The sequence below is a fragment of the Falco cherrug genome, chromosome 4, assembly GCF_023634085.1.
Source record: "Falco cherrug isolate bFalChe1 chromosome 4, bFalChe1.pri, whole genome shotgun sequence".
Lineage (NCBI taxonomy): Eukaryota > Metazoa > Chordata > Aves > Falconiformes > Falconidae > Falco > Falco cherrug.
In genome coordinates, this window is record NC_073700.1 from 1,118,508 (window position 1) to 1,144,306 (window position 25,799).

The following is a 25,799-nucleotide window of genomic DNA, read 5'->3' on the forward strand; positions in this document are numbered from 1 at the left end:
GGGTCCTTATTTTCATTTTTCCTTAATTTATCTGGTATTTTGCTGGTTTTGATGACTGGTTAAATAAAATGTGCATGTAGCAGCTGTATGTTGTACGGTTTTTTGCCAGGAAACAGCAGCAAGTTTGGAAGGAGGGGGAACTTTTAATTGAATTAAAAGTGTTCTTCAGGTTTTAAAACTCAGTATCATATCACAGTTATTTGCTTTATTTGTTGTTTTAATTTCATGCTTAGGCTTTGCAGAAAACTGCATCTTTCAGGAGCATCTGGCCTGTTATATGGATCAAGGGTTTTTTATGCAATACCCATATTTTTTTTATTTTAATAACAGTAGTTTGTACTACAGATGTTGAAAATGTCTTGTTCACATTTTCTTCAACATGCAGTTCACTGACTCAGTCTCAAAAAATTCTAAGTAGGAGTCAGAAGACATTATTTTCACTTGCAAATATGCAAATAGGAACGAGACAGGAGAAAGCTACAAGATAAAATCTTTTTGGGCTAGGTGAACAGAAACTTCTAGTTTAAATCTCTGTCAAAACAAATTTTGCAATTAAAACATCTGTAGGTAATCTTCATCTATGTAAAATATTTAAATACTTGAACTATTAGAAGCAATTTTAAAATGGCACTTTTGTGTACTCTTAGCTTGTGATTTGTGTCAAATTTGCACTTAGATGAAAACTGGAATCTACAAAATCACTCTTCTGTGTTGCACAAATACATTGTGTCATCTTCAGCAACAGAAGTGCAGCAAGATGTAGCAAGAGATGAGGATCAGTTTCTTGAATGTAACTGGGAATGTAACTAAATGGATTTACCTTTGATTAAGATAACTATAAATATCTGTGATATAAATCCTTTGACTTAAAAGTCATTACAACTTATTTAATAACAATATATTGTTATTTTTTTTTATTTCATTCATTGATGAAATAAAATAAAAAACACATTTAAACAACCTTTGAAAGCCTGGGGCTGAAGTCTGAAGCAATGTGTCTTTTGCCACAGTGACAGTCTGAGCAGAATTTGCAGAAGGCGCTGTTTCATCACCACCTGTATTTTCTGTGATTAGAGTTCTGTTACATTATGTACATCTTCCCTTAGTTGTGATTTAGATGAGTGTGGGGAAAAAAATAAACCGAGATTTATATGAATACAAATAAAGTGAGAAAAAACAGATTGATCAAATGGTATCCTTACGGTTCAGTCCAAAACTCGCTAAAGTAAATGGAAGGACTCCTCTGGTTTTCCATGCTTACTTTAGATCTTACTCAAAAAGAGTTTGTATTTACAATGCAGTGTTTAAAAAGCAAATGATTCTCAAAACCCAGCAATACTCAGTTGCCAACAAATAGTGTTGTGTAGTTAGAGTTTGATTCTGTTTGAACTGGTTTAGGTTGCTAAACACCACCTTATACCATAACCAACTCAATCTGATATTCTTGTGTGTTTTCCATGTTGGTAAAATAACATGGAGAACCAACACAGAAAACAGGACAGGGAAAGTGGCCTTGATATTTGTATGTGCTACTAGCAGCTGATAATCAAGAGTGAAATTAGGCTGTCAAGCCTAGTTTGTGTTTAATAATTTACAAACAATTCAAATTTGTAGGCGGTTTCTCTACTTGTTGGAGATCAGTGGGGTGTGCAGAAGCAGCTGGTGGATATGGAGCGTGTGAGGAAGCTGTGGGGTGGGGAAGGGACTGCACAGCCAGTGTGGAGCAGCTGAGGATGTGCAAGGAAGCTCTCTTCTGTTCTTCAGGGTGGCAGCGAAGGTGAACAGCACATGAGGCAGTCATTGCAGAGAAGAGAACCACCCTGGTGTGCAGGGGCCAAGAGCATGGTGGCACGTCATGGATCCAGTGCTTCTCACCCATGCTGCACTTGGTGGGCTCAGATCAGGTCAGTGTTGAGCAGTCCCGGAGCTGCTCGGCCTGCAGCACAGGGGAACAGTGGTTTGAGAAAATCAGGGTCAAGGTGGGGAACAGGCTGGGGATGGGGAATGAGCTGCTCCAGCTTGAAAGGATGGGGAAGGAGAGTCACTTGTGATATGTTTTGGGACGTTTTGTTGAAACTTCTTAGTTGAACTGAGTGTAGGTTGATTTCCCCACACCCCCGCCAGCACTCCGTCTCCAATACTCTCTGCTATACAGAGGAGCTAGTGTGCGGAAAAACTTTACAACTGACCTTCTTGTGTGTGCAGGCAGGTTTAGGTGTGAGCTTTAACCCTTATGAATTCGCAGTGCTCAGCGATGCTGACATTGCTGCTGAAAAGACTTTTCAGTTGAACGAAAACCATGTTCTGAAGGGCCTTTATCTTGGTATTCTATGAAAATACAAACTTTATAGCGATTTTTCTTTTAACAGGGGAGTCTCCTGTGCTGTTAGCAAGGGAATCTCTCAAGTGACAACAGTTTCTTGAGGAGCCTCTTCTGATGTATAGCACAGTCGTACAATTGTAAAGAGCCTGTGGTTTAAGCGTGAGGTAGGTGAGGCATGACAGCTAGGTAAGATTTCAGACCCTGTAGGGGGAGAACATTACTCCTTACTGGCAAGGCTGCCCTCACAGAAAAGTCATTCAGTAAATGGGCTTATCTGTAACAAGATTACCTTCCATGAGGAGATCATTTTATAAACTGACTGTTTCTGGCAGATCTAATTCTTGGCTGTGTGAATACGTATTTATCATGGCTAGCAGTGATGGCCTCACCAGTAGGCTGCTGTGAGCAGAGAAGCTAGAAAAATCCATTTCCATTTTGCATACTAAAGTGAAGAAGGAATTTCCCTTTCTGTTGCTGCATGTGGAAGGACAGGTATAGGTTGCCTGTTTCCCCCAGTGTATTGAACTTCCATTTTCCTCGTGCTTGATTGCTGTAATAAGCATGTGTCATGGTTTAACCCCTGCTGGCAACTGAGCCCCACACAGCTGCTCGCTCACTCCCCCCACAGTGGGATGGGGGAGAGAATAGGAAGAGTAAAAGTGAGAAAACTTGTGGGTTGAGATGAAGACAGTTTAATAGGTAAAGCAAAAGCTGTGTGCGCAAGCGAAGCAAAATAAGGAATTCATTCACTGCTTCCCATCGGCAGGTGGGTGTTCAGCCGTCCCCAGGAAAACAGGGCTCCATCACACATAATGATTACTTGGGAAGACAAACACTATTGCTCCAAACATCCCGCTTTCCTCCTCCTTCCCCGAGCTTTATATGCTGAGCATGATGTCCTGTGGTATGAAATATCCCTTGGGTCAGTTGGGCTCTGCTATCCCAGCTGGGTTCCCTCTCTACTACTTGTGCCCCCCCCCAGCCTGCTGGCGGGTGGGGTGGGGAGCAGAAAAGGCCTTGGCTCTGTGTAAGCACTGCTTAGCAGTAGCGAAAACATCCCTGTGTTACTGACACTGTTTTCAGCACAAATCCAGACTCATACTAGCTGCTATGAAGAAAATTAACTCTATCCCAGCCAAAACCATACAGCATGCCTTGTAAATGCAACTGGGTACTTTCCACAAGTACTTGTCCTTAAATCTTGCTTCCTGGTTACATAAATCTGTTAGGTCAGATGCTGAGGTGGTGTTTGCTTATTTATTCTAACCATACAAAGTCCTTATAAGGCCTGCTGCAAGGTCCTTAGCTATGTACTTTTCTTAATACATTTGTCCCTCTTTTCCCCCTCGATAAACACCGTATGTTCTCGTGTACCAGCTAGGGTATTTGAATCTGTGACGTAGGTGAAAGGCTGCCGTGTTACTGAGCCACTTAATTTTAATACAGTTCATCTTTTCTTTGATAAAACTTACATGGCTTGAATTAAGAAAAGAGCACCTTGGGTTTGTTTCAAAGTTGTGATGTGCCCTGAAGCAATGAGGATGTTTTGATGGTAGCAAGCATTCACTGTGCCCTACCACCCTCTCAAATGAAAGGTCTAATAAAAATGGCTGGAGTCACATGAAGGTAGCCAGGCTCTGCCCTGGCTGTGTTTGCAGACCTTTAGATCCATCTTTGACTGTTACGAGTGCAGCTTGTCCTGGAGTCCTGTAGATCTGTGCCAGGGCTGCTCAGAGGCAGCCTGCTTGGGGCTGCTTCTGCCCATCCTGGTTTTCCCGGCTCTCACTTGCTGGTTGTTTCAAGCAAAGAGCTGACTTCATTCTGTGGACAGACAGTCGCTAGGAGCGAGCCGGTTCCATTAGGTGTCTTATCAGCCCAGTTCTGCCACTTGTTGCTGGTACTCAGTATGTCTATGAAGGGAGTCAGGCATGGAAAAAGTCTCTGTAGCACTGAAGAAGGTTAGGCACAATGGCTAGCCTTTAAGAGTTCAACCACAGCTTTAAAGTATTTATTCTCTCCTGTACCTGTCCTTCTGGTGCAGATGGATGACGGGGAGGAAGGCTCGCTTACAATAAGCTTGCACTCCCCAAATTCTGACAGGTTGTTTCCTAAAAACTGCGAAATCTCCTTCACAGTCTGTTTGCTGCACTTCTGCAGACTGGCAGTGCTGCACAACATGCTGATTTAATGAAGCAAACAGGATGCTCTTTCACCTATTGCTGTGCAAATAGGTTACCAGCTCGCATCGTACTGCTCGGGTTTCAGTCTCAGTTGTCCAGGTTTCTTGGAAGGTAGCAGGCATCGTGCAAATAGTTCATAAAATCACAGATACCAAGATTTTTTTCAAAGCCAAAAGGCTGTACTACTTCTGCAGCTCATTGCCCCCCTCTTTTCCTTCTGTGCTGTCAAACTTGGGAGCGGGGTTATGGCCCTGTGTCCCCTGTTCTGAACGTCCTGTTGTCTGTTGGGATTCCCCTTGCATGGGGCCCCGCCGGAGCCTGAATGGTTATGTAAGGATTTTTATTTTATTCCCAGTCTTGGTCTCTGCCACTAGTTGAACTGGATCACCGGCTCAGTGAATGGGATCCCCTCAGATCTGAGATCTGAACAGCGTGCAACTCTGCCGCTCGCTCGAGAGGAGGGAGAGAGAGGAGACCTCCCCCATACACACCCACTCAGCCTCCCTGCTCTTCTCCTCTCTTTTAAAACTCTTTTCCCAGGCATAGCTGAGCTTCCCACTGGCTGAAGCCAAAGCGGCCCGTCAGCACAGCTCCGGGCAGCGGGCACCGGCGGAGCAGCAGCTACCTCGGGCAGGGCTGTGGTGTTTGACTCTCCAAGCAGGGGAGGAGAGAGTGACAATTTTTATTTAGGCTGAACACGAGGCATATTTAACTAGTTATATAACAGTGACCCTGGTTCGTCTCGGCTGGGTGCAGGGAGGATACATGCGTACTGATTCCCTTCGCACCGGCTGGGTGGATTCAAGCACTAGGAGCTATTTACCAAAGTTATTTTCAGAAACCTTAAGTGCAGGTTTCCCTGCCTGTACCCTGGACTGTTTTATCAGGAGGCATTTCCCGCTTGCAAGCTGAACAGCCAGTGAGAGTGGATTTACTGCTCGCTGGGCTGCAGGCAGAGATAAGGAGTTGTCAGGAGTGACTGGAAACTTTTGTCCTGAAGACCCTGAGACAAGAATAGCAGAAGGGCTGAGAGCGTGCGGCCGCGCTGAACAAGTCTTGGGGCAGAGTCGCAGGCAGAGGTCTTGCGTCAGTGCACTGAGCAGCATGTTACTCTTGGATGAGTCTCAGCAGTTTCCAGGTAGGACACAGGCTGGGGGTTTTTTGTGGGTTGATTTTTTTTAAAAATTATTTTTTTCTCCTCCTGTTTTCTTTTCCCACTTGCTCTTCTGTTACAGACCATTCATTCCACCTCTGTACTGGAGCACCCTACTCGGTGGCTAGCAAAATGCACCAGGAACTAAGACTTCTGTGGGACTCGGCTTTCAATTTGCTGCCTACTGGGCAGGGATTGAAATGGTTGAATTTTCAGTCTTGCAGTGCTTATTGGCTTGATGGAAGGGATATGAGAAGGAAGCTCTTTCTTTGTGCTTTTAATTCTGAAGACTTTAGTGATGTGACATTCTGGGTCTGCCTGGTACTGTTTCTGCTGGTGTCATACTGTAATGCTGCAAAGGTAAATTTTAGCAAGAGGAGAGCCAGTTGTTAATATCAGTATGATTTTATATGCAGTGTCCTACCCCATCCTCTTCAGCATTTTGTATGTACTTTCCTCCAATATCCTACTTGATAAGAGTTTTGAACGCTGCCTTTATCAGTGAAATATTTGGTGACTTGCTGACTGGGCAGCAGCCTGGGCACCAGGCAGAGCTGTTGGTGCCTGCTCCAGATCCCCTAATTATAGTGCCTAATAGACTAAGAGCTACTTGGCTCTTTTTTTCCCCTCACCCCTATCAAACAGAAGATGCTGGTGAAACTTTAACACAAGTTTAAAGTTTTGAGATGGCTGCCACTTAGTTTGCTTGCTGGTGGGAGAATGCTGTGTGTTGGAGAAAAAACTTTGTTCAGATTTGAAGAACTTTCTAAATTTGTAATTTAAGTTGTTACTTTGAGGTCAGGTACTCCAGGACACCAAGCTTCTTCCACCTTGTTCACATGGCAAATACCTCCAAAGTTCATGCTATGAACTATAATAGGCTGGTCACAAATGGTCCCCAGGAGTTCCAGCTCTGGGTTTCTGGTTTATTATTGGAGTCCAGTGCAGTGTGGTCTTCCTGAGGAGTTTTTATGGAACTAAGCCACGCTGTATTTGTTGTCCATTAGTGGGAGGTACGGATTCTAGGGGAGGGAAAACCCACCAACATCCATCTCTTCTTGCTTTCTTACATCTCTGGTTGTGGTGGCAGGACAAAGAAAGAAGCTAATTCTGGGAGAATGTGAAATGAGAAGAAAAAGCAATTATGATACAAAATAAGTTTGGATAAGTGAGGAATCTGGGTGATACAAGTGGCTTATGTAACTCAGTCTAGATAATAGGTATAAAAAGAAGATGGGGAGGGGAGAATGCTTTTGGAAATGAGACTGTAGGTCATAGATGGAGGGAGAATGCAAGCCTAGAGGCTTTCCAAAAATTTTGGGTGGAAGGCTATTTTGGGGTCATTTGTACAAACATAAGAGAGTAAGAGTGCAAATGAACTCCTTGTACAGCATTGCTCACCAAGTTATAATGTCTGGGACAAGGTTTATCACAGTCTGTTCTACCAGTGGGAAAATTTATCTCTGTTTGAGGAAGCATTTGTAAATGATCTGAAGTGGTTGCGCTCTGGGTGGTGGATCCAAGAGGGTCTCTGTCCCACTTCTCCCATATCTGCCTTGTCCCCAGAGAGGGTGATAAAACTGCACAAGGTCACAGAGTGAGTCCAGGGCAGAACTGACACATAGTGTTCTTCCCTGCCTTTGTGCTTCAACCACTGGTCGGTGTTTCTTTTCCTCTCTGGTTTGTGTGGCTTTCTCTCACTCCAGGTACCTGAACACTTCTTTGCGGTCTTCAAAGTAGCAAGCACTTGTGTATATGCATTGCTGTGCCACCTGTTCATTATTTTGGAAATGTTTCTGGAAATTTAGAGAGGATTTTAATTATTTTTATGGTAGCAACCACCAGCTAGTAAATCAAGGTTTGTTGCAGTACACTACCTATCCCCCTGTTGCCCTGCAGGAAAACTGTCTCTTATTTAAAGAACCCTGGCTCCTCCCCATATATACATATGCTTCTTTTTTGACCGTAGAGGTGGTTGTAATTTTAGCAACCTTATGAAAGAACCGGTGCTTTTCCCTTCCTCCCCCCCCCCCCCCCCCCCCCCCCCAGGCTGTGATGTGCTTAGCTTTCAGGGTGTTACATATTTGGATGTTGTGTCCTTGTGACATCGTGGCTTCAATTTGTATGAGTCTGATTGCCATGATCAACTTTGCAGCCCTTTGTCAAACTCTCAGCAGCACACAGAGCAGCACCGATATTTTGAAAAGGAAAATAGAAACAGATTGTGCTTTGAGTGATGGTGTTTCATCCTGGTCATATTAGCTTTCTCCAGTGCTCTCAGTCACTTTCCTGGCTGCACTTGATGGGAGAAGTGCCAGTGGAATGCGGTGGCACACAGGCTCAAACTCAACAATTTGCATTTTTCTCCCAAGTGATGCCTCCCTCATTAAACAGAGTCCTTAAAAATTCCTCTGAAATTACTTTAGAGACTGAAGCAGAAGAAGGCAATGCACCTGAAGTTTTGCGCTTTGTTATGGTTCTAAAAAAATCCACAACTATGTTTTGTTTTTCCAAGTAAGAAATTATATTTAAGGAGAGGAAAGAAATCCTGTTGGTTGGAGTGTACGACAGGGAGCCAGCAACTTGGGAGTTACTCAGCAGTGACGCCTACCTGATTTCATTGCCTCAGTTTCCTCCTCTGCAAGATGGACAGGAGGGTGTTTCACAGGTTATTGAGGACTGGACCATGTCATGCTTGTGAACTCCTTTGACACTGAACTGTAGTGCAAATGCCGGGTATTATAATTTTGAAATATCTCTTCTCTTATACTATTATGAGCCACAACAAAGGAGCATTCAGATGCTTAAGGTTACTTTATGCTGGAATTGTTTTCCATGCTACTGTCTTAAATTAGGAGTGAGTATCAACTGTCTTCTCCCCCTCCCCTGTTAACAAGTCCTGAACAAAGATACGGTGAGGGCTTGAGGCAGAGATTAAAGTTTCGCTTGTGCTCATGTTTGTTTGCCATTTTGGTGGCCTTGGAAGCGTGTGGCAGCAATAATCCCTTCTTTATTATTTCTCATTGCTTTGAGGGTATCCTGGTATAAAGCTAATACCACAACTCACAGCTACCTAGTGTAAACTAATGCTTATGTAATCATTGCATAATGCAGAATGCTTGTTCCCCTACTCGTCCTCTTTTCTTAGTCCCTGAAATTTATCCCTACAAGAGTCATGGTAGCAGCCAGCTGGATTCACCGTGCTGGGAACATGTCAAGCGTCTGTATGCATCTGTTTTCTGAAGCTGGGAGAGGACATTAATCTTTGTTACCTAAATCAGTATTTATCTACCTTAATAGAATAGAGAGACTTTTTTTTTAAAAAAAAAAAAAAAAAAAAAAAAGTTGTGGACTATTGTGAAAATAAATAAGATCTGATGGCTAAATCTGGTTTCTTGTGGGTAAGATCCCTATAGTAATTTTTGTAATCTGGCTGGCAAAACTATGTTCTGGGTTACTAGTTAACTGGGATAACCAGCAAGGGGAGGTTTCGCTTCCCTCCTGTGCACAGCTTGTTGAAAACTTCCCGGCACTGGAGCCTGAGACACTTCCTGACTCGGTGCAGCACGTTTATGTAACTGGGCTGTTCTTACACACCCCCGGCTAAAGAACAAATGTAACTCAGCCCTGCTTTGCTTGCTACCTTAACGGGTGTGTTTCTTGGCTTTGTTTCCCTGTCTTGACTAATACCCACAGTGTCTGTGCAAGGGGGGGGGGGGGGCTCGTGGGGAGGAGGCAGTTTACATTTCAGGTTTGAGGAGTTTTATTGGGAAAAGTAATTTTGATTATATATCTGGGAGAGGGATGCCAGGTAGCAGCATTCTACATTTCTCCAGTTCTTGCCATGTCCGAACACTGTGAAAATGTTTGATTTGCAATTTCACAACCCACCTCTGAGCACATCAGAGCTGGAAACGTACCGCGGGGTGCTCTGGGGTGGCCATCAGCCTTTCCTCCACGGTGCCAGTGAGGAAGAGGATGGCCTGACAGGCACCACCTGGGCTGCGTGGCGGGGTCTGGTGCCGGAGGGCTGCCGGGGCCGGGTACCTGTGGTGGCACCGGCCCTGCCATACTGCAGTTATATAAGTGCTCGTTGGTGTTTATGTAACCCGGGTCTCAGCGTCCGCAGTGCTGAGGCCCAGCCAGAACAAGAGCTCTTGGGTATTTGGGGCCTGGTTCTGCTTGCATAATACCACGGTTAGAAGATATATTGTCTGTCACCAAAGTTGGCTGTTGGCTGTTCCAGTTTGCTTCTTGGCCCTTCTTGGCTGCTTCCTTTCCCTTTGGTTTTTGGGTGGTAGCTTCCTTGCTCCTGCCCTTCAGTTCTGCTGCCTTTTGCTCCTGAAGGATTCCTTCAGGCCAGGAAAGGAGTTTTTTTCTGCAGCACAACCTCATCAGTAACTGATATGCTGAAAGACCTCTAAAGGAAGAAAAGAAGGGCAGTGCTGCCTTATAATTTATCTTTTAAAATTCTCTATCGATCGGGGCTTGCTTCCTGCCCAAGAAGGAGTCTGGAGATGGGTTTGGCTTTTGTGTGTTCCTGGTCTCGGTCCCTCCCAGGGCTCTGGCCCACAGAGCCCGTGCTGGTGGTGTTTTCCTTAGAGCTCATTTCACGTCTCTGTCCTCTGGTTCAGGGCTGGGGCTGGATGCAGCCCAGCCGTCTCACCAGCAATCTGCAAATTTCACATAGGTGTCTTGAACCCACAGCGACTGATTGCTTTACAGATACCTAGAGAAATGAAAAATGTGTTACTCAGACTTCAAGCAACACTATTTGTTACACCAATATGACAGTCTCTGTGTCTGGTTACAGTGACAAGTATGAACAACAGAGCTGCGGTGGTTAACTCCTAGATAAATCAGCACTGGGAATGAAGATGTGAAGATGTTAGAGCTGATGTATGTGCTGTTTGACAGGCGAGGGAAGCTTCCCCTGGGGGAGCTGCCGCTGAGCTCTGGGGCTGGGCAGGCTCAGCGCTGGGCAGGCTCAGCTCGAAGGATGCCTTTGTGCCTCGCAGTACTGTGGCTGTGACTCAGCAGGACACCAACCATTGCAGCCGGCCGCAGAGCTGGGGTGAGAGCAGTGGTGGGATGCGTCATTCCTCTGACCAGTGGGCTGCGTTTTGCTGGAGTCGAGTGGGGACAGCATACGGCGTGGGGCCGGGGGCTGCACATCCCGCTGCCGGGGTGCAGCATGGCTGCCCTCTTGGCCGGGGTGCAGCACGCCTGCCCTGGAAGCTGCCCGCAGCCATGGCCCTGCCGAGGGGAGGATGTCCCCGAGGGGCACCCAGGCAAGCCTGGGAAGACGGGCACGGTTTCCCCGTGCACTCAGGAATCACCGGTGCAAAAGGCTGGTGAGGGCTGGGTGCTGGCTCCGGTGTTGTCAGCCAAGTGGGCGGCTGGAGAGGCCGAGGCGCCTGGCGTGCCGGGTCCCGGCGTGCTGGCGAGGACCGTGGCCGAGCGGGTGCTGCGGCATGGCGGGCGCGGGGGGGGTAGGTGTGCCGGGTTATATAATGCTTACATAATTAGGGCTTTGTTAAGCAGTTGTGGCTGGGAGGGGCATCCTGCCCTCGAAGACTGAGCCCGATTATTTTCTGAGGAGAACAAAGCCTTGTTGCTAATTAGCTGCCCTGATAGCAGCTGCAGGGGGTGGCCGTGGCCCCCAGTCGTCAGAGGGGCTTCGTCCCCCTCCGTCCCCTCTGCAGGGTGGCTTTCCCAGTGCTCCAGGAGGAAGGAACCAGGTGTTGATGTGTGTCAGGCCCCAGGAGGGAGCTTGGTGGCTTTTCTCGGTGTCACAGCAGGTAGAGCCTGAGGAAGGGAGTCTGGGCTCTCCCCTTGCTTTCACCAACACAATCCTTGAGGGGTTTGTAAGGATTTCCAACAGCCTTGGGGTGCTCAAGTGGTTTTGTAACACCACCTCTGTGAGAGGGTGCTCTGTGCAGACACCTCTCCTCCCTCCTTGCATGGCATCCATGCAACAGCTGCACCAGCTTGCAGACAGAGAAAGAATATTCTGAAAACATTTAATTTATATTCCATAGCTGAATACAGATGAGCCGGAGCACTCTGAGTGTTGCCAGCCTCTCAGATGATTGCTGTGCTGCAGTTAGAGAACTGCTGTTCTCCAGGTGCCAAGTACAGTTGAACTCTGGCATTACCTACATACCTCTCCAGTGCCCAGTGCACTGGGAAAGCATCACATAACCCCAGAGAACATCTTCCTGCCTGTCAGTGCCTTTGCAGTCAGGCTTGCTCTGCAGAGTCGCTTCTGTAGCCTTTGGCACAGTTGTAGTTCAGTGTGTCAGTGGCTGTGAGTGTTGCAGCTGGAGCTGTGCAATAGTCTTTCTTGTGCCATCCCTCAGTGCTCCTCCCATTCTTGCTTTGACAGCTCAGTACCGGCTGTAGTAGTACGAGCTGGTACTAGCTAGTCTCTGACAAGCTATTGCCCACAAACTGCATGGAGGTTCCCAGAACGCCTGCAATAATATTTAACTGCTCCTTGCTCTTTGTGCAGGACAAAAGAGAGCTCCCAAAGCAAGAATCAACTCCTTGCCACTCTGCATGCAGCTGCTTTCCTCACCATGCATGCACATCCCTGTCCTTAGGGTAGTAAAATAATGCCCAAAGACTCAGCAAAATAGTGCTATTTGCTATTCTGAATTTCTGTAGTGAAACAATTTTAGAAATAAAGAAGTGGCTGGGTTTCAGTGGTATGCCTTCCCTGGAATCATTGGAGTTACCCTGGCAGAGAAGTTGGCCACCCATGAGGAGAGCATACCTGTAGCTAGCCACCTTAGCTAGCTAGTAACTGAGGAGGCAAGGTAGTAATCATACACAGTGTTTTGTCCACCAAGGTGTCTCTTGGACCTCCTTGTGCAGCAGCCTCAAGTAGGGGACCCTCTCATCCTGAGTGGCCATTTCTGTACTCCAAGGAACGTTGGATTGTTGCTAGAGCCAAGCTATGGATGTTTACTGGTGTGTGGACAGACACTTGGACTCACTGAGGTTTGCCTTGGAGTGTGGAAACTGGATGCAGCTATAACAGTTTCTCACACACCTTGGTGTCAGGAGAAGACTCTGTTACAGAAATCTTGCACCTCAAAAATATGTACCTGCTGCTTCATGATACTTCACAGTGAGCAGAGCCTTTTTGCAGAGCAGGCTGTATGTGTCAAGAGCAATTCACTGGTGAATCGAAGATGCTAGAGAATATTCTCCAGGCTGCATCCTCAAAGTTTTGAGAGTATTCTGCAAGAAGGAGGTGATGAAGTGAGTTTTATAAGCTTGGGTGGACCAGGAAGTGCCCAACTGTAGGACAAATCTTTTGCTGTGTTATGCATCATGGGTCACACCGGTGTGCGGTGTTTAGGGGCAGCTCTGGCAGTCACACCACATAGGGAACATCTGAAGCAGAGTTATACAGAGCAGTCACGACTCTTCCTTACAGAGACTTCTAAACTGTAATAAGCAAGTGTCGGTCGAGAAGCCGAACACCTCCCCCTGCTTGTATGTACAGCTGGGGGCGGTGGTTGCTGATGATGATTGAGCAAAGAAAACTGGCAACCCCTGCTCTGCAGCACAAACCAGAGCTGTGCTGTAATCAGGTCTATGGGATTTTAATAGGGCAGGCACATTTTAGATCTCGAAAGTGCATGAGAAAGGGTAGTCATGCCCCTTGTGGCATTCAGGGTGCCTTACAGGACAGACTGCCTGGGTGTGTGCGAGTGTCCGTAACTGAGGACCAGTGGGAACTGCTTGGGGACCTCTCAGAGCCGTGACCCACCTGAAGGAGCAACTGCTTGACAAGTTCACTGTCTGCATTGATGCTATCACTGCTACCCTCAGGAAACCCTTTCTGTAGATCTTGTGCCTCTTCTGGTGAGCACAATGCAAAACATTCAACAGAGCTGGTGTGGATCCAGCTTTTTCTCAATGCTCAGTGTGTAAGCGTGAGATGGGTTTACATCCTTGTTGGCAACCGTGACTGACCCATGGCTGTCTTCCGCTGAGCAGACTTGGGCCTGTTCTTTTGCCCAGCTGTGCTTGGGTGAGTATGGCTGGTCTCCCTGTGCAAGGCTGTGCTGGGTTAGCCATGGGCTGGTAGCAGTGCTTTTCTCATGGAGGCGATGTGGATAACTGCCCAGGTCTTCCTAGAGTGCGCTAACAGCTTAAGCATGATCAGGCAGTTGCCAACATGCAGACATGGCTGATGAATTTTTTGTTGTGTAAAAAGCTACTTGTATAGCCATGTCAGAGTAGCATGTGGAGCTCCTGTTACAAAACCATAATTACATTTCTGTTGTAGATGTAGGCTTGGCAAAATTGGGGCAGGAATTATTCCATTGATTACCTGATGGGACCTGTTCAATGAGGGTGTTCCCACACTCCCTCCAACCCATAGATCAAACCTGTTCTTGTACAAAATAGGTTTGTGTGTGTGTTTAGTTCTTGTTTCTTAACACATTTCTGTCCCAGTGTGGGTCCCAGTTGCACAGCTTGGAAGTCACGGTGCTGGAGTGCAGCCACAGGGCTGCAGCAGGGAGCCTCGCTTCTCGTATGCAGCAAGAGTTAGGCGAGTTCAACATAAAATAGCAACAAAACAACTCCTGCTAGTAACTGCCTGCGCGTGTCACAGGTGTGGTGGGAGCTGCTGCATGGTCAAGCTTGTGATTTTATCATTGTGTTAAGCTTTGTGAAAAGCAGCTTTATTCATTGTAGTGGCAAGGATGGGACCAGCCTCAGGAAGCTGGCTGTTTCTGAATCCCACTGCAGCTGAATCAGTGTGCTGTTTGGTACTGTTGCTACTGTGGAAGAGATCTCGGTTTCGAGATGCGTATGTGTCAGGAATGTGGGTTGAGGCACAGATTGTGTTCCTCACCTCAGGGCTTGTGTTGGCAGGACAAACACCAACCTGAGCAGACACGGCTGTGGTGGATAAGGGCCAGTACTCAGTGCAGGACCAAATTTGTCATCAGATTTTGGGCTTCAGGCCTCTGGTCAGATGAGAATTTCATTTAAAAAAAACCTGTCTGATCCAGCTGTGTGTAGGTTTCACCAGATCTTGTATTACTTATGATTAAGAGGAAAGAAAAGGTAAAATGTGGAGGTGGAATGAGTCTACACAGGAGTTGCACAACAAATATGAAAACATACAGAGGAGACACGTAATGGCCTCACCTTTAGGCTGCTGAGCCTTTGGATTTTGTTAGCATCACCCCTTGTCCTGAAGGCGCCCTTGCCTGGCATGGCACGGGTGGCAGAGTCGCTGCCGAAGGAGGTGACGTGGGTAATTGCTGGGGTGTGGGGAGAGAAATGCTTCCTTTTCCCAACAAGCATGACTTTGTGCTCTCTGATGTCTTGTCAAGGTCCCCTGGGCCCAGGACGAGATGGCAGCAGTGTAACCATGGCAGTGTTTGTCTCCAGGATAGTCACTGGTTTAGTGACTCATCCTGGAGCATGTGATCACGTGCGCAGCCTCCCTGCTTCCCTTTGCCCTATTTCATCCAATCTTTTGATCTAGTTATATAACCAGGAGTTGAGAGGGCTGGGGGGAAGGAAACAGTGCTGAAGAATTGCAGGTAATGTGACTAAAATGTGTCTGTATCTCAAATAGCAGAGCTGTTGTCTGGGAAGCCTGGGAAACTGGGTTTATTCCCAGCACAGTTCTGTCCACAAGTGAATCTGTTGAGTGGTATCTGAGCTTGCAAGTTTAAGGAGGCATGGTGCAAGGACAGGGATTTAAGACCTTGGCTGTGGTAGAACTACTATGATTGTAGCAGCAAACCCATTTGCCTTTATTTTCACATGCAAGGTAACTCTTGCATTCATCATGAGACCTGTTTCATCCCATAAGTTGTGGATACCTGTTTTTCCCCATCTGTGTACGGCTGGCTGGGACTGATGTTCACATAAATGTTTGAGCTGCTCTGCTGGTATTGGGCCATGGTGGGGTGAGCTCTGAAGTCCTAAATGGATTCTGACATAGACTTCAGGCAAATGCTGGGGTGGGTCTGGTGGGATGCCTGGAGAGGAAGCTTGCAAATTTGGTGCTTTGGACCAAGGTGTGAATCTAGTTCATGTCATTTCAATTTTAAGAGGTGATACTAGCGGTAAGGTTAATTTAATAGGCATATTAACTGGCAGCTGTATTAAGTGGCAGCTGTAGAGGTTCCTATACATGCAACATGCTGTGCTGAAGCATCCTTCATTTAAGCTCCCAGCTTTTTGAGAAGGGATGCTCTTGTCTCCAGATCCCATGGAGTCACAGTGTGATGCTTGTTGGTTGTGTTACTTCATCTGCCATATTCTTCTGCATTGATACCTTCTTTCCTTCTTCATAGTTCTAAGTGTCATTTCAGTTCAGTCATTAGCTCAGATACACAGCATAAGCAAGAAAGCAGATTATGAGATGAGGTTCAGGGTATCTCTTTGCCTGACACAAGGGGACAAGATGCTTCAAAGAAGCTATTACAAGGCTTGTCAGAAGCAGTTTACTTCAAGGGAAGCTTTTGAACAGAAACGTTTCCTTTCTGTGCTCTGCAAGCATTAGTTTGGTCACTGGCAGCCTGTTGAAGAGCAGAATGTTGCCTAGAACAAGGTGTCATTTCACATAGTGCTTTAAGACTGAAATCAGCCACTAATGGAAGTCTGAAAATAGGAGAATGCAGAGAAAAAGAAATGTGTGTGATTTATAATGTAGAAAGAGTTGCCACTTTTTGTTTCTGAAAAAGCTTGCCAGAAGTTACTGTGAGAGTGAAGCCTGGTGATAAAACCAACTGAGCTGCCTGCCAAGCCATGACCCCATGTTTGAACCAGAAAACCTCTGGCATGGTATGTTCTGTTAACTTGGAAGATGGTTATGCAGGTGTCATATAAATGGAAATTTCTGCCCCACTTGAATGCTGTGAAACAAGGAAAAAGAGATTTGAGTTCCTTGTTTTAGTCAGAGCTCATCGGGCCCCTGTAGGAAAACAGGCCCTTAGGGACAGCAAGTGCTCTGCGTGGACTGAAATAATTTTGCCTTGTTTTCTTGTCAGAACACTTTTGGGCTGGGTTGAGTGGTGTTAGTCTTGGCTTTCCCTGGGAACAGACCCTTCACTGAAAACTTTTTAACTCTCTGTCCTGGTTTTGGCTGGGATAGAGTAATTTTTCTTCTTAATAGCTGGGACAGTGCTGGGGTTTGGATTTAGTACGATAACAATGTTGATAACACGCTGATGTTTTAGTTGTTGCTGCGTAGTGCTTACTCTAAGTCAAGGACTTTCCAGTTTGCCCTGCTCTGCTGATGAGGAGGTGCACAAGAAGCTGGCAGGGAGCAGAGCCAGGACAGCTGTCCCGAGCTAGCCAAAGGGATGTTCCACACCATAGAGCGTCATGCTCGGTATATAAACGGGGGGGAGCTGGCTGGGAGGGACCAACTGCTGCTTGGGGACTGGCTGGGCATCAATCAGTGGGTGGTGAGCAGTCGTACTGAGCATCACTTGGGGTTTTTCCTTGGATTTTGTTCTTCCCCCACCCCTGGCCCCTTCATTATTGGTTTATTTCAGTTATTAAACTGTTGTTATCTCAACCCATGAGTTTTACTTCCCCCCCCCCCCAGTTCTCCTCCCCATCCCACCAAGGGGGTGGGGAGTGAGCAAGCAGCTGCGTGGTACTTAGATGCCAGCGGGGGTTAAACCACGACATGCTCTTTGAGTGGCTGTTGGAAAGGACCCCAGTTTTGACCCCCAGAGAAACATCCTTACAAACAAGTGAGAATAGGGGTTGTTGGTTCCTATTCAGCTCAGATTCTGACGAATGCTCATGTAAAAGCCAGCTGCCAGCCTGGCACAGTTGTTATCATGGCATTACCTCCTTGTCTTTTCAGACCAACCCCAGGAAGCTGTGTTCAGTGGTGACCATGTTGAACATGCAGAGGATGGAGAATGGCAGTGCTCTACTTCAACTACCTCATCTCAGAGTGAGCGGGCAGAGCGACTCTTGCAGAACCAGCACAAGAGCCTGGCCTCTGAGGACACCAAAAAGAAGAGGGCTCAGAAACCGTCTCACATGCGGAGAAACATAAGGTAAGCAGCAGCAGGACAGAAAGAGCTGGAGTCCTGTATAGCCCTTTGGGTAAAAGCAAAATCTCTGGACTTTGCTTCTGAGCTACATTTTGCCACTGCTGGCGAACCAGATGGCTTTTCTTTTCCAAAACCTTAGGATTTCACCAGTGGGAGTAATATGATCTCAGACAGGAGTGCTGCATGTGGGTGCAGACTTGTTTGGTGTTTCAGAAGAGTTATGGAATATACTGCAAAAATTGTGTATTTGCTGCTGGCTTTTAAGACATGTAATTGAAAAACAGTACCACCATTAAGTAAATATTCAGTTTCGGATATCTGCTGATGAGGATCCTATTGCAAACAACCTAAAATATAGTCCTTCCCTCTGCTATCCTGGGTACTTGTTGGCAGGAATGCTGATGCTGTAACTGGTGACTGAAATGTTGGAAATTAATTTCACCTGGATTTTATAAAACAGTAATTGTTTGATTGTGTAAGTCACCACATATATTCTGGAACAGGTCGTGAGGTGGTAATTCACTATGAAATTTTGTTCAAGAGGATCTGAAATGCTCAGAGGAGTCATAATGGAGCAGGAATTCCTGTGGCAGCAAGTGGCTCTTTTGCTCTGTATGTAACGTTCTGGTGGTCTTTGGGTTATATTTGAGCTTGTGCAGATTGATTTTTCTTGAAGCTAAAGGAACGAGCATTGAGTAGGCCTTGGAAACTGAAACTTCATTAAGATGGACGTGTCCCTGCAGTGTGGGGTTGGGTGGATTTAAAGGCTAGTGTGAGGGAGCTGGATTTTACCACTGCTTGTACTGCACCTCTCCTCTGGCAAAAGAGCCTTCACTTCCAGGGCTGCACGTGTGAGACTGAAGCGTCAGGGGAAGCAACTTTTGGAAATAATGAAAATTACTGGTAAAGGTAGGGTGCTTTGAGAGCATCCTTTGAAATAATTGTTAAAGCCATTAGAGGTCCTAGTTCCTGAAAATACTATGTCAGTGGAGAATCAGGGTGATGATTTTTTTGTGGGGGAATTGATGCGTTTTTCTCCCATATATCTTCTTTGCATGAAATTGTGTAGTTTATAAACTGCACAGCAATAAGTAACATCCTTTCAGATAGAACAACTGGTCTATGATAACCTAGTTTAAGTATATACTTACCCACTCATATTTTTCATCCTTTTGTTATTTTGCTTCTGTCAAACTTGTGTCTTCTCCTTGACTAATAGTAGTGTTACCTGTAGTTGGGGAGCACAGTCTTGAAATAGCTGTTGAATTTGTCTATAGCTTTTGGTGATGATGTTCCTAGTCTGTGTAGCTGACAAACTACTTGGAGTTTGTCAATCATCTTTTGAGCCAGCTGTACAGCCATTCATGTTTTTGAAAGAAATTGTTTGAATGTAATCAAATCATGTTTCTCTGTTCACTCCTGTGTTCAGAAAGCTGTTGCGTGAGGACCAACTGGAAGCCGTGACAAAAGCAGCCCAGCAGGAAGAGTTGGAGAGAAGGAAACGGCTAGAGCAGCAGCGGAAGGATTATCCAGCCACTATACCAACCGTACCCCTAGAGTTTCTTCCTGGTAAGCAGTGGAAGATACCACCTGAAGTCAGATTTTTTTAAGGATAGAAGATATAAAATAGAAGCTGAAAGAAGTTTGTGCTATGCTTGTCCATGATAGGACAAGAGGTAATGGTTTTAAACTAAAATAAGGTAGATGCAGACTAGATATAAGGAAGAAATCTCTCACAATGAGAGTGGTGAAACACTGGCACAGGTTGCCCAGAGAGGTTGTAGATGCCCCATCCTTGGAAACATTCAAGGTCAGCTTGAACAGGACTTTGAGCAACCTGGTCTAGTTGGAGATGTCCCTGGTCATTGTAGGGGTGTTGGACTAGATGGCCTGTAAAGGTCTCTTCCAGCCCAAACCATTTTATGATTCTGTGTTGCATTTGGACTCTCAAGTGTAAACCCTTGAAATGGCAGTTCCAACTGTTGTTGATTCAATGTAGTCAGCTCCAAGTCTTGAGCTGGTTCTGGGTCAAGATGCTGTGGCTGCATGGTAAAAGGTGCCAGGAAGCTTCTGTTGAAGATCCTTTGACAATTTAATTGTGTCTAAGTGGGATGCTGGAGCAGGTGTCTCTTGTCTTCCCAACTGGTATGGAAGCTTAAACCAAGGGACTCAGCAGAAATGCCACGTCCTTGGTTCAGATCATATTTTTACTGTGAATGGTTCAGTGGTGCATGGGTCTGGTACTAGGGACAGTGGAACAACAGGCTGGCTGTACATACGTTCATGATGTTAGACTGGATGCACATATGTTTGTGATGTAACCTTGTCCTTTCTTGCATGTTTCAGCAAGCAGGGAAATAGCAGGCAGTATAAACGGTTAAGCATCACCCTTGTCTACTGGTGAATATGCTATCTCACGTTGTCTTGTAACTTGGATCATTTCAATGACCTGGTTTGTAGCACAGGCTCTCAGACTGGTGTAGAGGGCAGAGAAGTGCAGTGGGAAGTTGTGTCGGGGGTAAGGAGTTCTTGAGCTGACTTTGCATTCTGAGAAAATGTATATTCTCCCTTAAATGCAAGTGTTCAAAATATTTTTACATTGGAGGGGAAGGAATAAGTGCTATTTAGAACACTTTAGCTGTTGCAGAGTAGGTTTCAACCCCAGAAGAACGTCGTTGCTTGCTGAGTCACTGCAACGGTGCTTATTTGGCCCTGTTAGCTAGTGTCTCTCTGCACATGGCAATACCTAAACATACAAGCAAATGGTCTTGATCAGCAAAAGTTGTTTATGATCTGTGGGATGTAATTATTACAGTGTCCCTACTAACAAAGGGCAGTAATCATCCCTTCAGCAGTTGGTACTTTCTTTGCTGGATAAAAACAGCTTTTACTTCTGAGACCCAAAATAAAAAAAGAAGGGTCTTTAGCATGTTGCATGGTCAGTGTGCCCCAGTCAGGGCATGCAATAGAGAGGGTGCCATCAGCAATGGGCTATTGTTTCGGCATATTGAGAAAGGAGGAGATTGTGACCCGGGAAGCTGAGTCATAGCAGTATTGTAGACAGTGAGAGTCTGTTATGGAAAATTCCAGGGCTAAGCTATTGGAGCAAAAGTGGAAGGAAATACTGTCTGGTTTCTGAACAGTTTTGTCTCCTTCTCCATTATTATGAATTACTTATTGTTTATAATTTATGTTTGTAGACGACATCGTTTTCAGAACAGCAGAGGCTACCCAGCTCCCCCCTCAGGTCCTGGCTGAGGAAGTGATCTGCCTAGATAGTACCAGCAGTGGCAGTGAAGATGATACTAAAGGAAAAAATAGCATTAAAGATGGTAAGTGACCAGTTGCCTCAGCCTGGTCTTCTCACGATATGCTGTTTATTTAGCCATAAGTCTCCTGTTTTCATCTAGTCAGATACTCCAGTAGTGAATCACTTCAGTTTTTGTAGGCCTATTGGTTTCCAAATATATGGCCAGTTCTGGCCTTTGAGTTCTAAACTGACATTTATAAAATGGCCTATCAGGCACTCTTGCAAACTTGTATTTATTTCTGCTTTATAAATGCACTTAATTTTGCTTAGTGCACTGCTGAACAATGCTTACATGAGATGTGGCATCATCTGCTTGTATAAAAGGAGCATTTAAGTATTCAGATCTGCAACTGAAAGTGGTTTTTGTTCCCAGATGCATCTAATCTGATTCCTTTATACCACACTGGTAGACTACTTCTGCCTGATTTCCTTGGTGGTCCTTAGACCATTTTATCAACAGATAAAATGCATGTCTGGGTTTGGGAATTAAGAGGACATATGGAGGAGAACATAAAACACTTACAGAAACTGTCTCATGTTCTGTTTAGATCTGCCCAAAACAATGTTCTCTGAAACATGGGGAAATTCAGGGAAACTCCTGCTTTTATATGCTGGTCTGAGAGGCCTGATGTGTGCTTGTATTGTGCCTGCTTGTTCAGAACAGGTCATTAAGCCAGTGTGGAATTGTAAAAGATGGTAGCCTTATTTTCCTGGTATTATGTTTTTTCACATGCATGATAAACCCTGACACCAAGTTAACTTTTGTCTTGTTCTCTCCTGTTTTGGTTACTTCACAGAAGTGATTGAGCTGAGTTCAGGAGAGGATGATGCTCTCCAAATTGTGGACAGCAGTGACTCTGGCAATGAAGGGGAGGAGGATGGCAGTGAAGAGAGCAGTGGCTCTCATGTGAATGATGCCTTAAATCAGTCAGACGCTCTGGGGCAAGTCATTGTCAACATCAACCATCCACCAAATGAGGAGGACATTTTTCTGGCTCCCCAGCTTGCACATGCAGTAAAACCTCATCAGGTACACTTCATTAGCCTTGAAAATGCAATGGACGCAGGCAAGCCTGCCTTGTAATCTCAGCAGAACTTCTTTGGTGAGCTCTGTGACCAGTCTGGTTGTGGTGGTGGCTGTTGTGGACAGTCAAATGATAAGGACAAATTAAAGGAAGGGCAGGGCTGTGTATGACTTCGGCTGTTGTTATCCTCAGACCTTTGTATATTTAGATGAACGCTTACAAAATAAAGTTATATTTATAAACAAACTAATTGACCCCAATTAGATTATCTGGCTACAAATTAATTTTGATTTATTATTATATTCTCAGGAAGCTTTATGAGTAGCTAAAAATACCTGCTTTTTGAGCCTTCCCTAGATTAGTGTTGTAGTGAACTTGAAACATCCCATTATATATTTCCATGGTTTATGCAATCCTAACCTGCTTGCTACTCTGTAAATAGTTACCTATCTTGGTCTTTTTTCTCCCACCATTCTAATACCTTTTCTACTTTTCTGTCTAGATTGGTGGGATCCGATTCCTGTATGACAACTTGGTCGAGTCCTTGGAGAGATTTAAAACCAGCAGTGGGTTTGGGTGTATTTTAGCACATAGCATGGGCCTGGGCAAGACCATACAGGTCATCTCTTTCTTGGATGTACTTTTTCGACATACGGAAGCAAAGACTGTTCTTGCCATTGTACCTGTAAGTAGCCATGTGAAGGGCTGGCTGAGGGCCTTCCTTGCACTCCTCCTTTCTTTGTGTAGAGAAGATTGATTAGTGCCCTGTTGCAAGTCCGGTTCTATCATACTCTTACTCTTCTCCTCCCTCTTTTGTTCCCTGTGTGCCTGAGTTTGCATGCTGTGGTCTGCTCTTTCTGTCTGGGCACAGCTGGGTGTCATTCCCTCATTTTTGTTCTTAAAATCCCGAATGACTCAATTAGGTTTTTAATCCTTCCATGGCTACCTTTTCAGGTGAATACACTCCAAAACTGGCTAGCAGAATTCAACATGTGGCTCCCAGCACCTGAAAACCTTCCTGCTGATTATAACTCCAAAGAGGTCCAGCCCCGCACCTTCAAAGTCCACATCCTGAATGATGAACACAAGTAAGTGCCAATAAAAGCCCTTCTGAGTTGTTTAACACCACCTTACGGAACTGTTATCAGAACTGCTGTTGCAGACTGTCTAGTTCGGGCTAATTCTGTGCCCTCAACTCCCAGATCTTTCCCACTCTGCATTTGTTGTGGATGCCGTCTTGAGGGGAGGATTTTGGTACCCGAAAGAGATTTGCTGTCTCTTTGATTCAGTATTTCTGTCTTGTACTTCCTTCTCATGCTGCTGATGCACCTTTCTGCTCTTCCATGTATGCTGAGATCAGGGACCCAGTTCCAGAGCGAGTGCTGCTTCTGCAGAGAGGAGCAGAAGTGCTATGGTTTGTTTCTGGTGGTACACTGCTAGTCCTGTCAGAGTCCTGGGATTTCTGAGGTGTGCCCCCCTGTACTGTGTATCTCTTGTATTTTAAATATGTGTTGGTGTTTTCCCTGAGATTTTTTACACACTTAGGGATTCCTCTACCTGACACTGACTTCCTGATAGTTGTGTTGTCCTTGAAGGGTTCTGGCACGTTGTACAAAGCCTCCTTGTCCAGGAAGGAGAGATCAGTGATTGCAGTTACAGCCTGGTGTGGAGTGTATTCTTGCCTTGTGGATCTCTGCTTCTTTCTGGGTCATCTTTCTTGCATGAATCAGGACAGTGTAGTGATCGTAGGGAACTCTCAGTTCATCAACTATGTTCATACACTTACCTGTTTAGGTCTTCACCTTCTGGGTGAAATGTACTTCGAATCAGCCGATGCTACTCCAGCCATGTGTTTACTATTGGATGGGATCTGGTGTGCTCTGGGAGGATTGAATGAGGACAGTGTCTTGATCTGAACCAATTCTGAGCCAGCTAGCAGGGAAGGAGTAATTGAGGGGCACTAGCATTGGAAGAGACAACAAGAAGGGATAAGTGACTGGACAATTACAACTGTACATTAGCAGCTCATTGTGAAAATGGTTTTTGCAGAGGCAGTCTCCTCAACAGCTTTTTAAAAAGGTTGCTCTCAAGTTTCATATACTTTCATACATGACAAACTTCTACAGCTCAGCTCCTGTAAGGATTTGTCATTCTCAACTCTGCTACCTGTGGCACATAAAAGGCTTTTTTCTTTTCCTCTGTGCCAGATTGCCTCCTAAAGAAACTTCATTGTATTCCTCTGTCTGGTTTGATGTGAGATAGTGCTTTAATGAATTGAACATGTCTTTCTTCTCAGCAGACTCCGCTCCAGTGGTTCAAACAGAAACTGGAGAGAAAGCTTACATTTTGGTTGATTTATTTGTTGGTTTTGCAGGACAACAGCTGCACGTGCAAAGGTGGTGAATGACTGGGTGATAGAAGGTGGTGTGCTGCTGATGGGATACGAGATGTACCGTCTCCTCTCACTGAAGAAGTCCTTTGCCACTGGCAGGAAGAAGAAAACAAAGAAACAAACTGGCCCTGTTATTATTGACTTGGATGAGGAAGACCGGCAACAAGAGCTTCTGAAAGGTAGAAGGCCAGTCCCTGAGATGGAGAGTATGATCCTGTTGTCCAGCTGCCTATCAACTCTGGCAGCACAGGGAAACAACCTATAACTTGCTTTTTAGCATCTCTGACATGATCAAACTTTGCTGGGCAGGACTGTGTCTTTGGAGACAGAAAGTTGTTGAGCTTTGGCTGAGTCTTCCATTTCTGGCAATAGCTGCAAGTGAGCATGGAAGTCAATACACTGAACCTGGGGATTTGTCTCTGTGAGATTTGCCAGTCCGATCTGATGCAAGACACCCAACTTGATGCAATGCGGGTCATTGAGCAGAAATCAAGGGACGGTCGTGCCTGATCATTACCACAGTATGCTAAATTTGAGCTAGTGTCTAGTCACATTTGATTTCCTGAATCAGCCCTGCTCTCTGCCACCCATGAATACTGCTTTTTTTGTCTTTCAGAACTACCCTTCTTTTTCTGTTTGTGAAGTTGGTGACCATATAAAAGCAGCACTTTGTCTTATTCATCTCTAACTAACACTTAATGTTCCTTGTCCTCAGGGATTGAGAAAGCTTTGTCTCGCCCTGGCCCAGATGTGGTTATTTGTGATGAGGGACACCGGATAAAGAACTGCCACGCCAGCACTTCGCAGGCCCTGAAGAACATCCGCTCCCGCCGGCGGGTGGTGCTGACAGGCTACCCGCTCCAGAACAACCTTATTGAATATTGGTGCATGGTAGACTTCGTCCGACCTGACTTTTTAGGCTCCCGGCAGGAATTCAGCAACATGTTTGAGCGCCCTATCCTGAACGGGCAGTGTATTGACAGCACCCCTCAAGATGTCCGTCTCATGAGGTATCGCAGTCATGTCCTGCATAGCCTGCTGGAAGGCTTTGTGCAGCGGTGAGTCCAGAAGGAGTTCTTAACGGTGCTCCTTCATCCCAAATTAGCCTGCTTGTTTGCTGGGTTTATGCAGTACAGCTGAATCTTGCTGCCTTATGGAATCATTTAGGTTGGAAAAGACCCTTAAGATCATGGAGTCTGTTAACCTTACACTACCAAGTCCACTGCTAAACCAAGTCCCTAAGTACCGCATCTACACATCTTTTAAACACCTCCAGGGATGGTGACTCAACCACCTCCCTGGGCAGCCTGCTCCAATGCTTGACCACCCTTTTGGTGAAGCATTTTTCCTGATG

General features: G+C 45.6%; 1 protein-coding gene across 1 annotated transcript in view; it reads left to right on the forward strand.

Annotated features, from left to right (window-relative positions):
- The window catches only part of RAD54L2 (RAD54 like 2), a 70,085-nt gene that overhangs the window by 33,452 nt on the left and 10,834 nt on the right, over window positions 1-25,799 (forward strand). Inside the window, 8 exon segments of the mRNA XM_055707131.1 lie at window positions 17,523-17,721; window positions 19,148-19,287; window positions 20,919-21,050; window positions 21,826-22,058; window positions 22,556-22,738; window positions 23,008-23,141; window positions 24,428-24,624; window positions 25,161-25,503. Of these exon segments, the coding sequence (XP_055563106.1) occupies window positions 17,523-17,721; window positions 19,148-19,287; window positions 20,919-21,050; window positions 21,826-22,058; window positions 22,556-22,738; window positions 23,008-23,141; window positions 24,428-24,624; window positions 25,161-25,503 (1,561 nt within the window).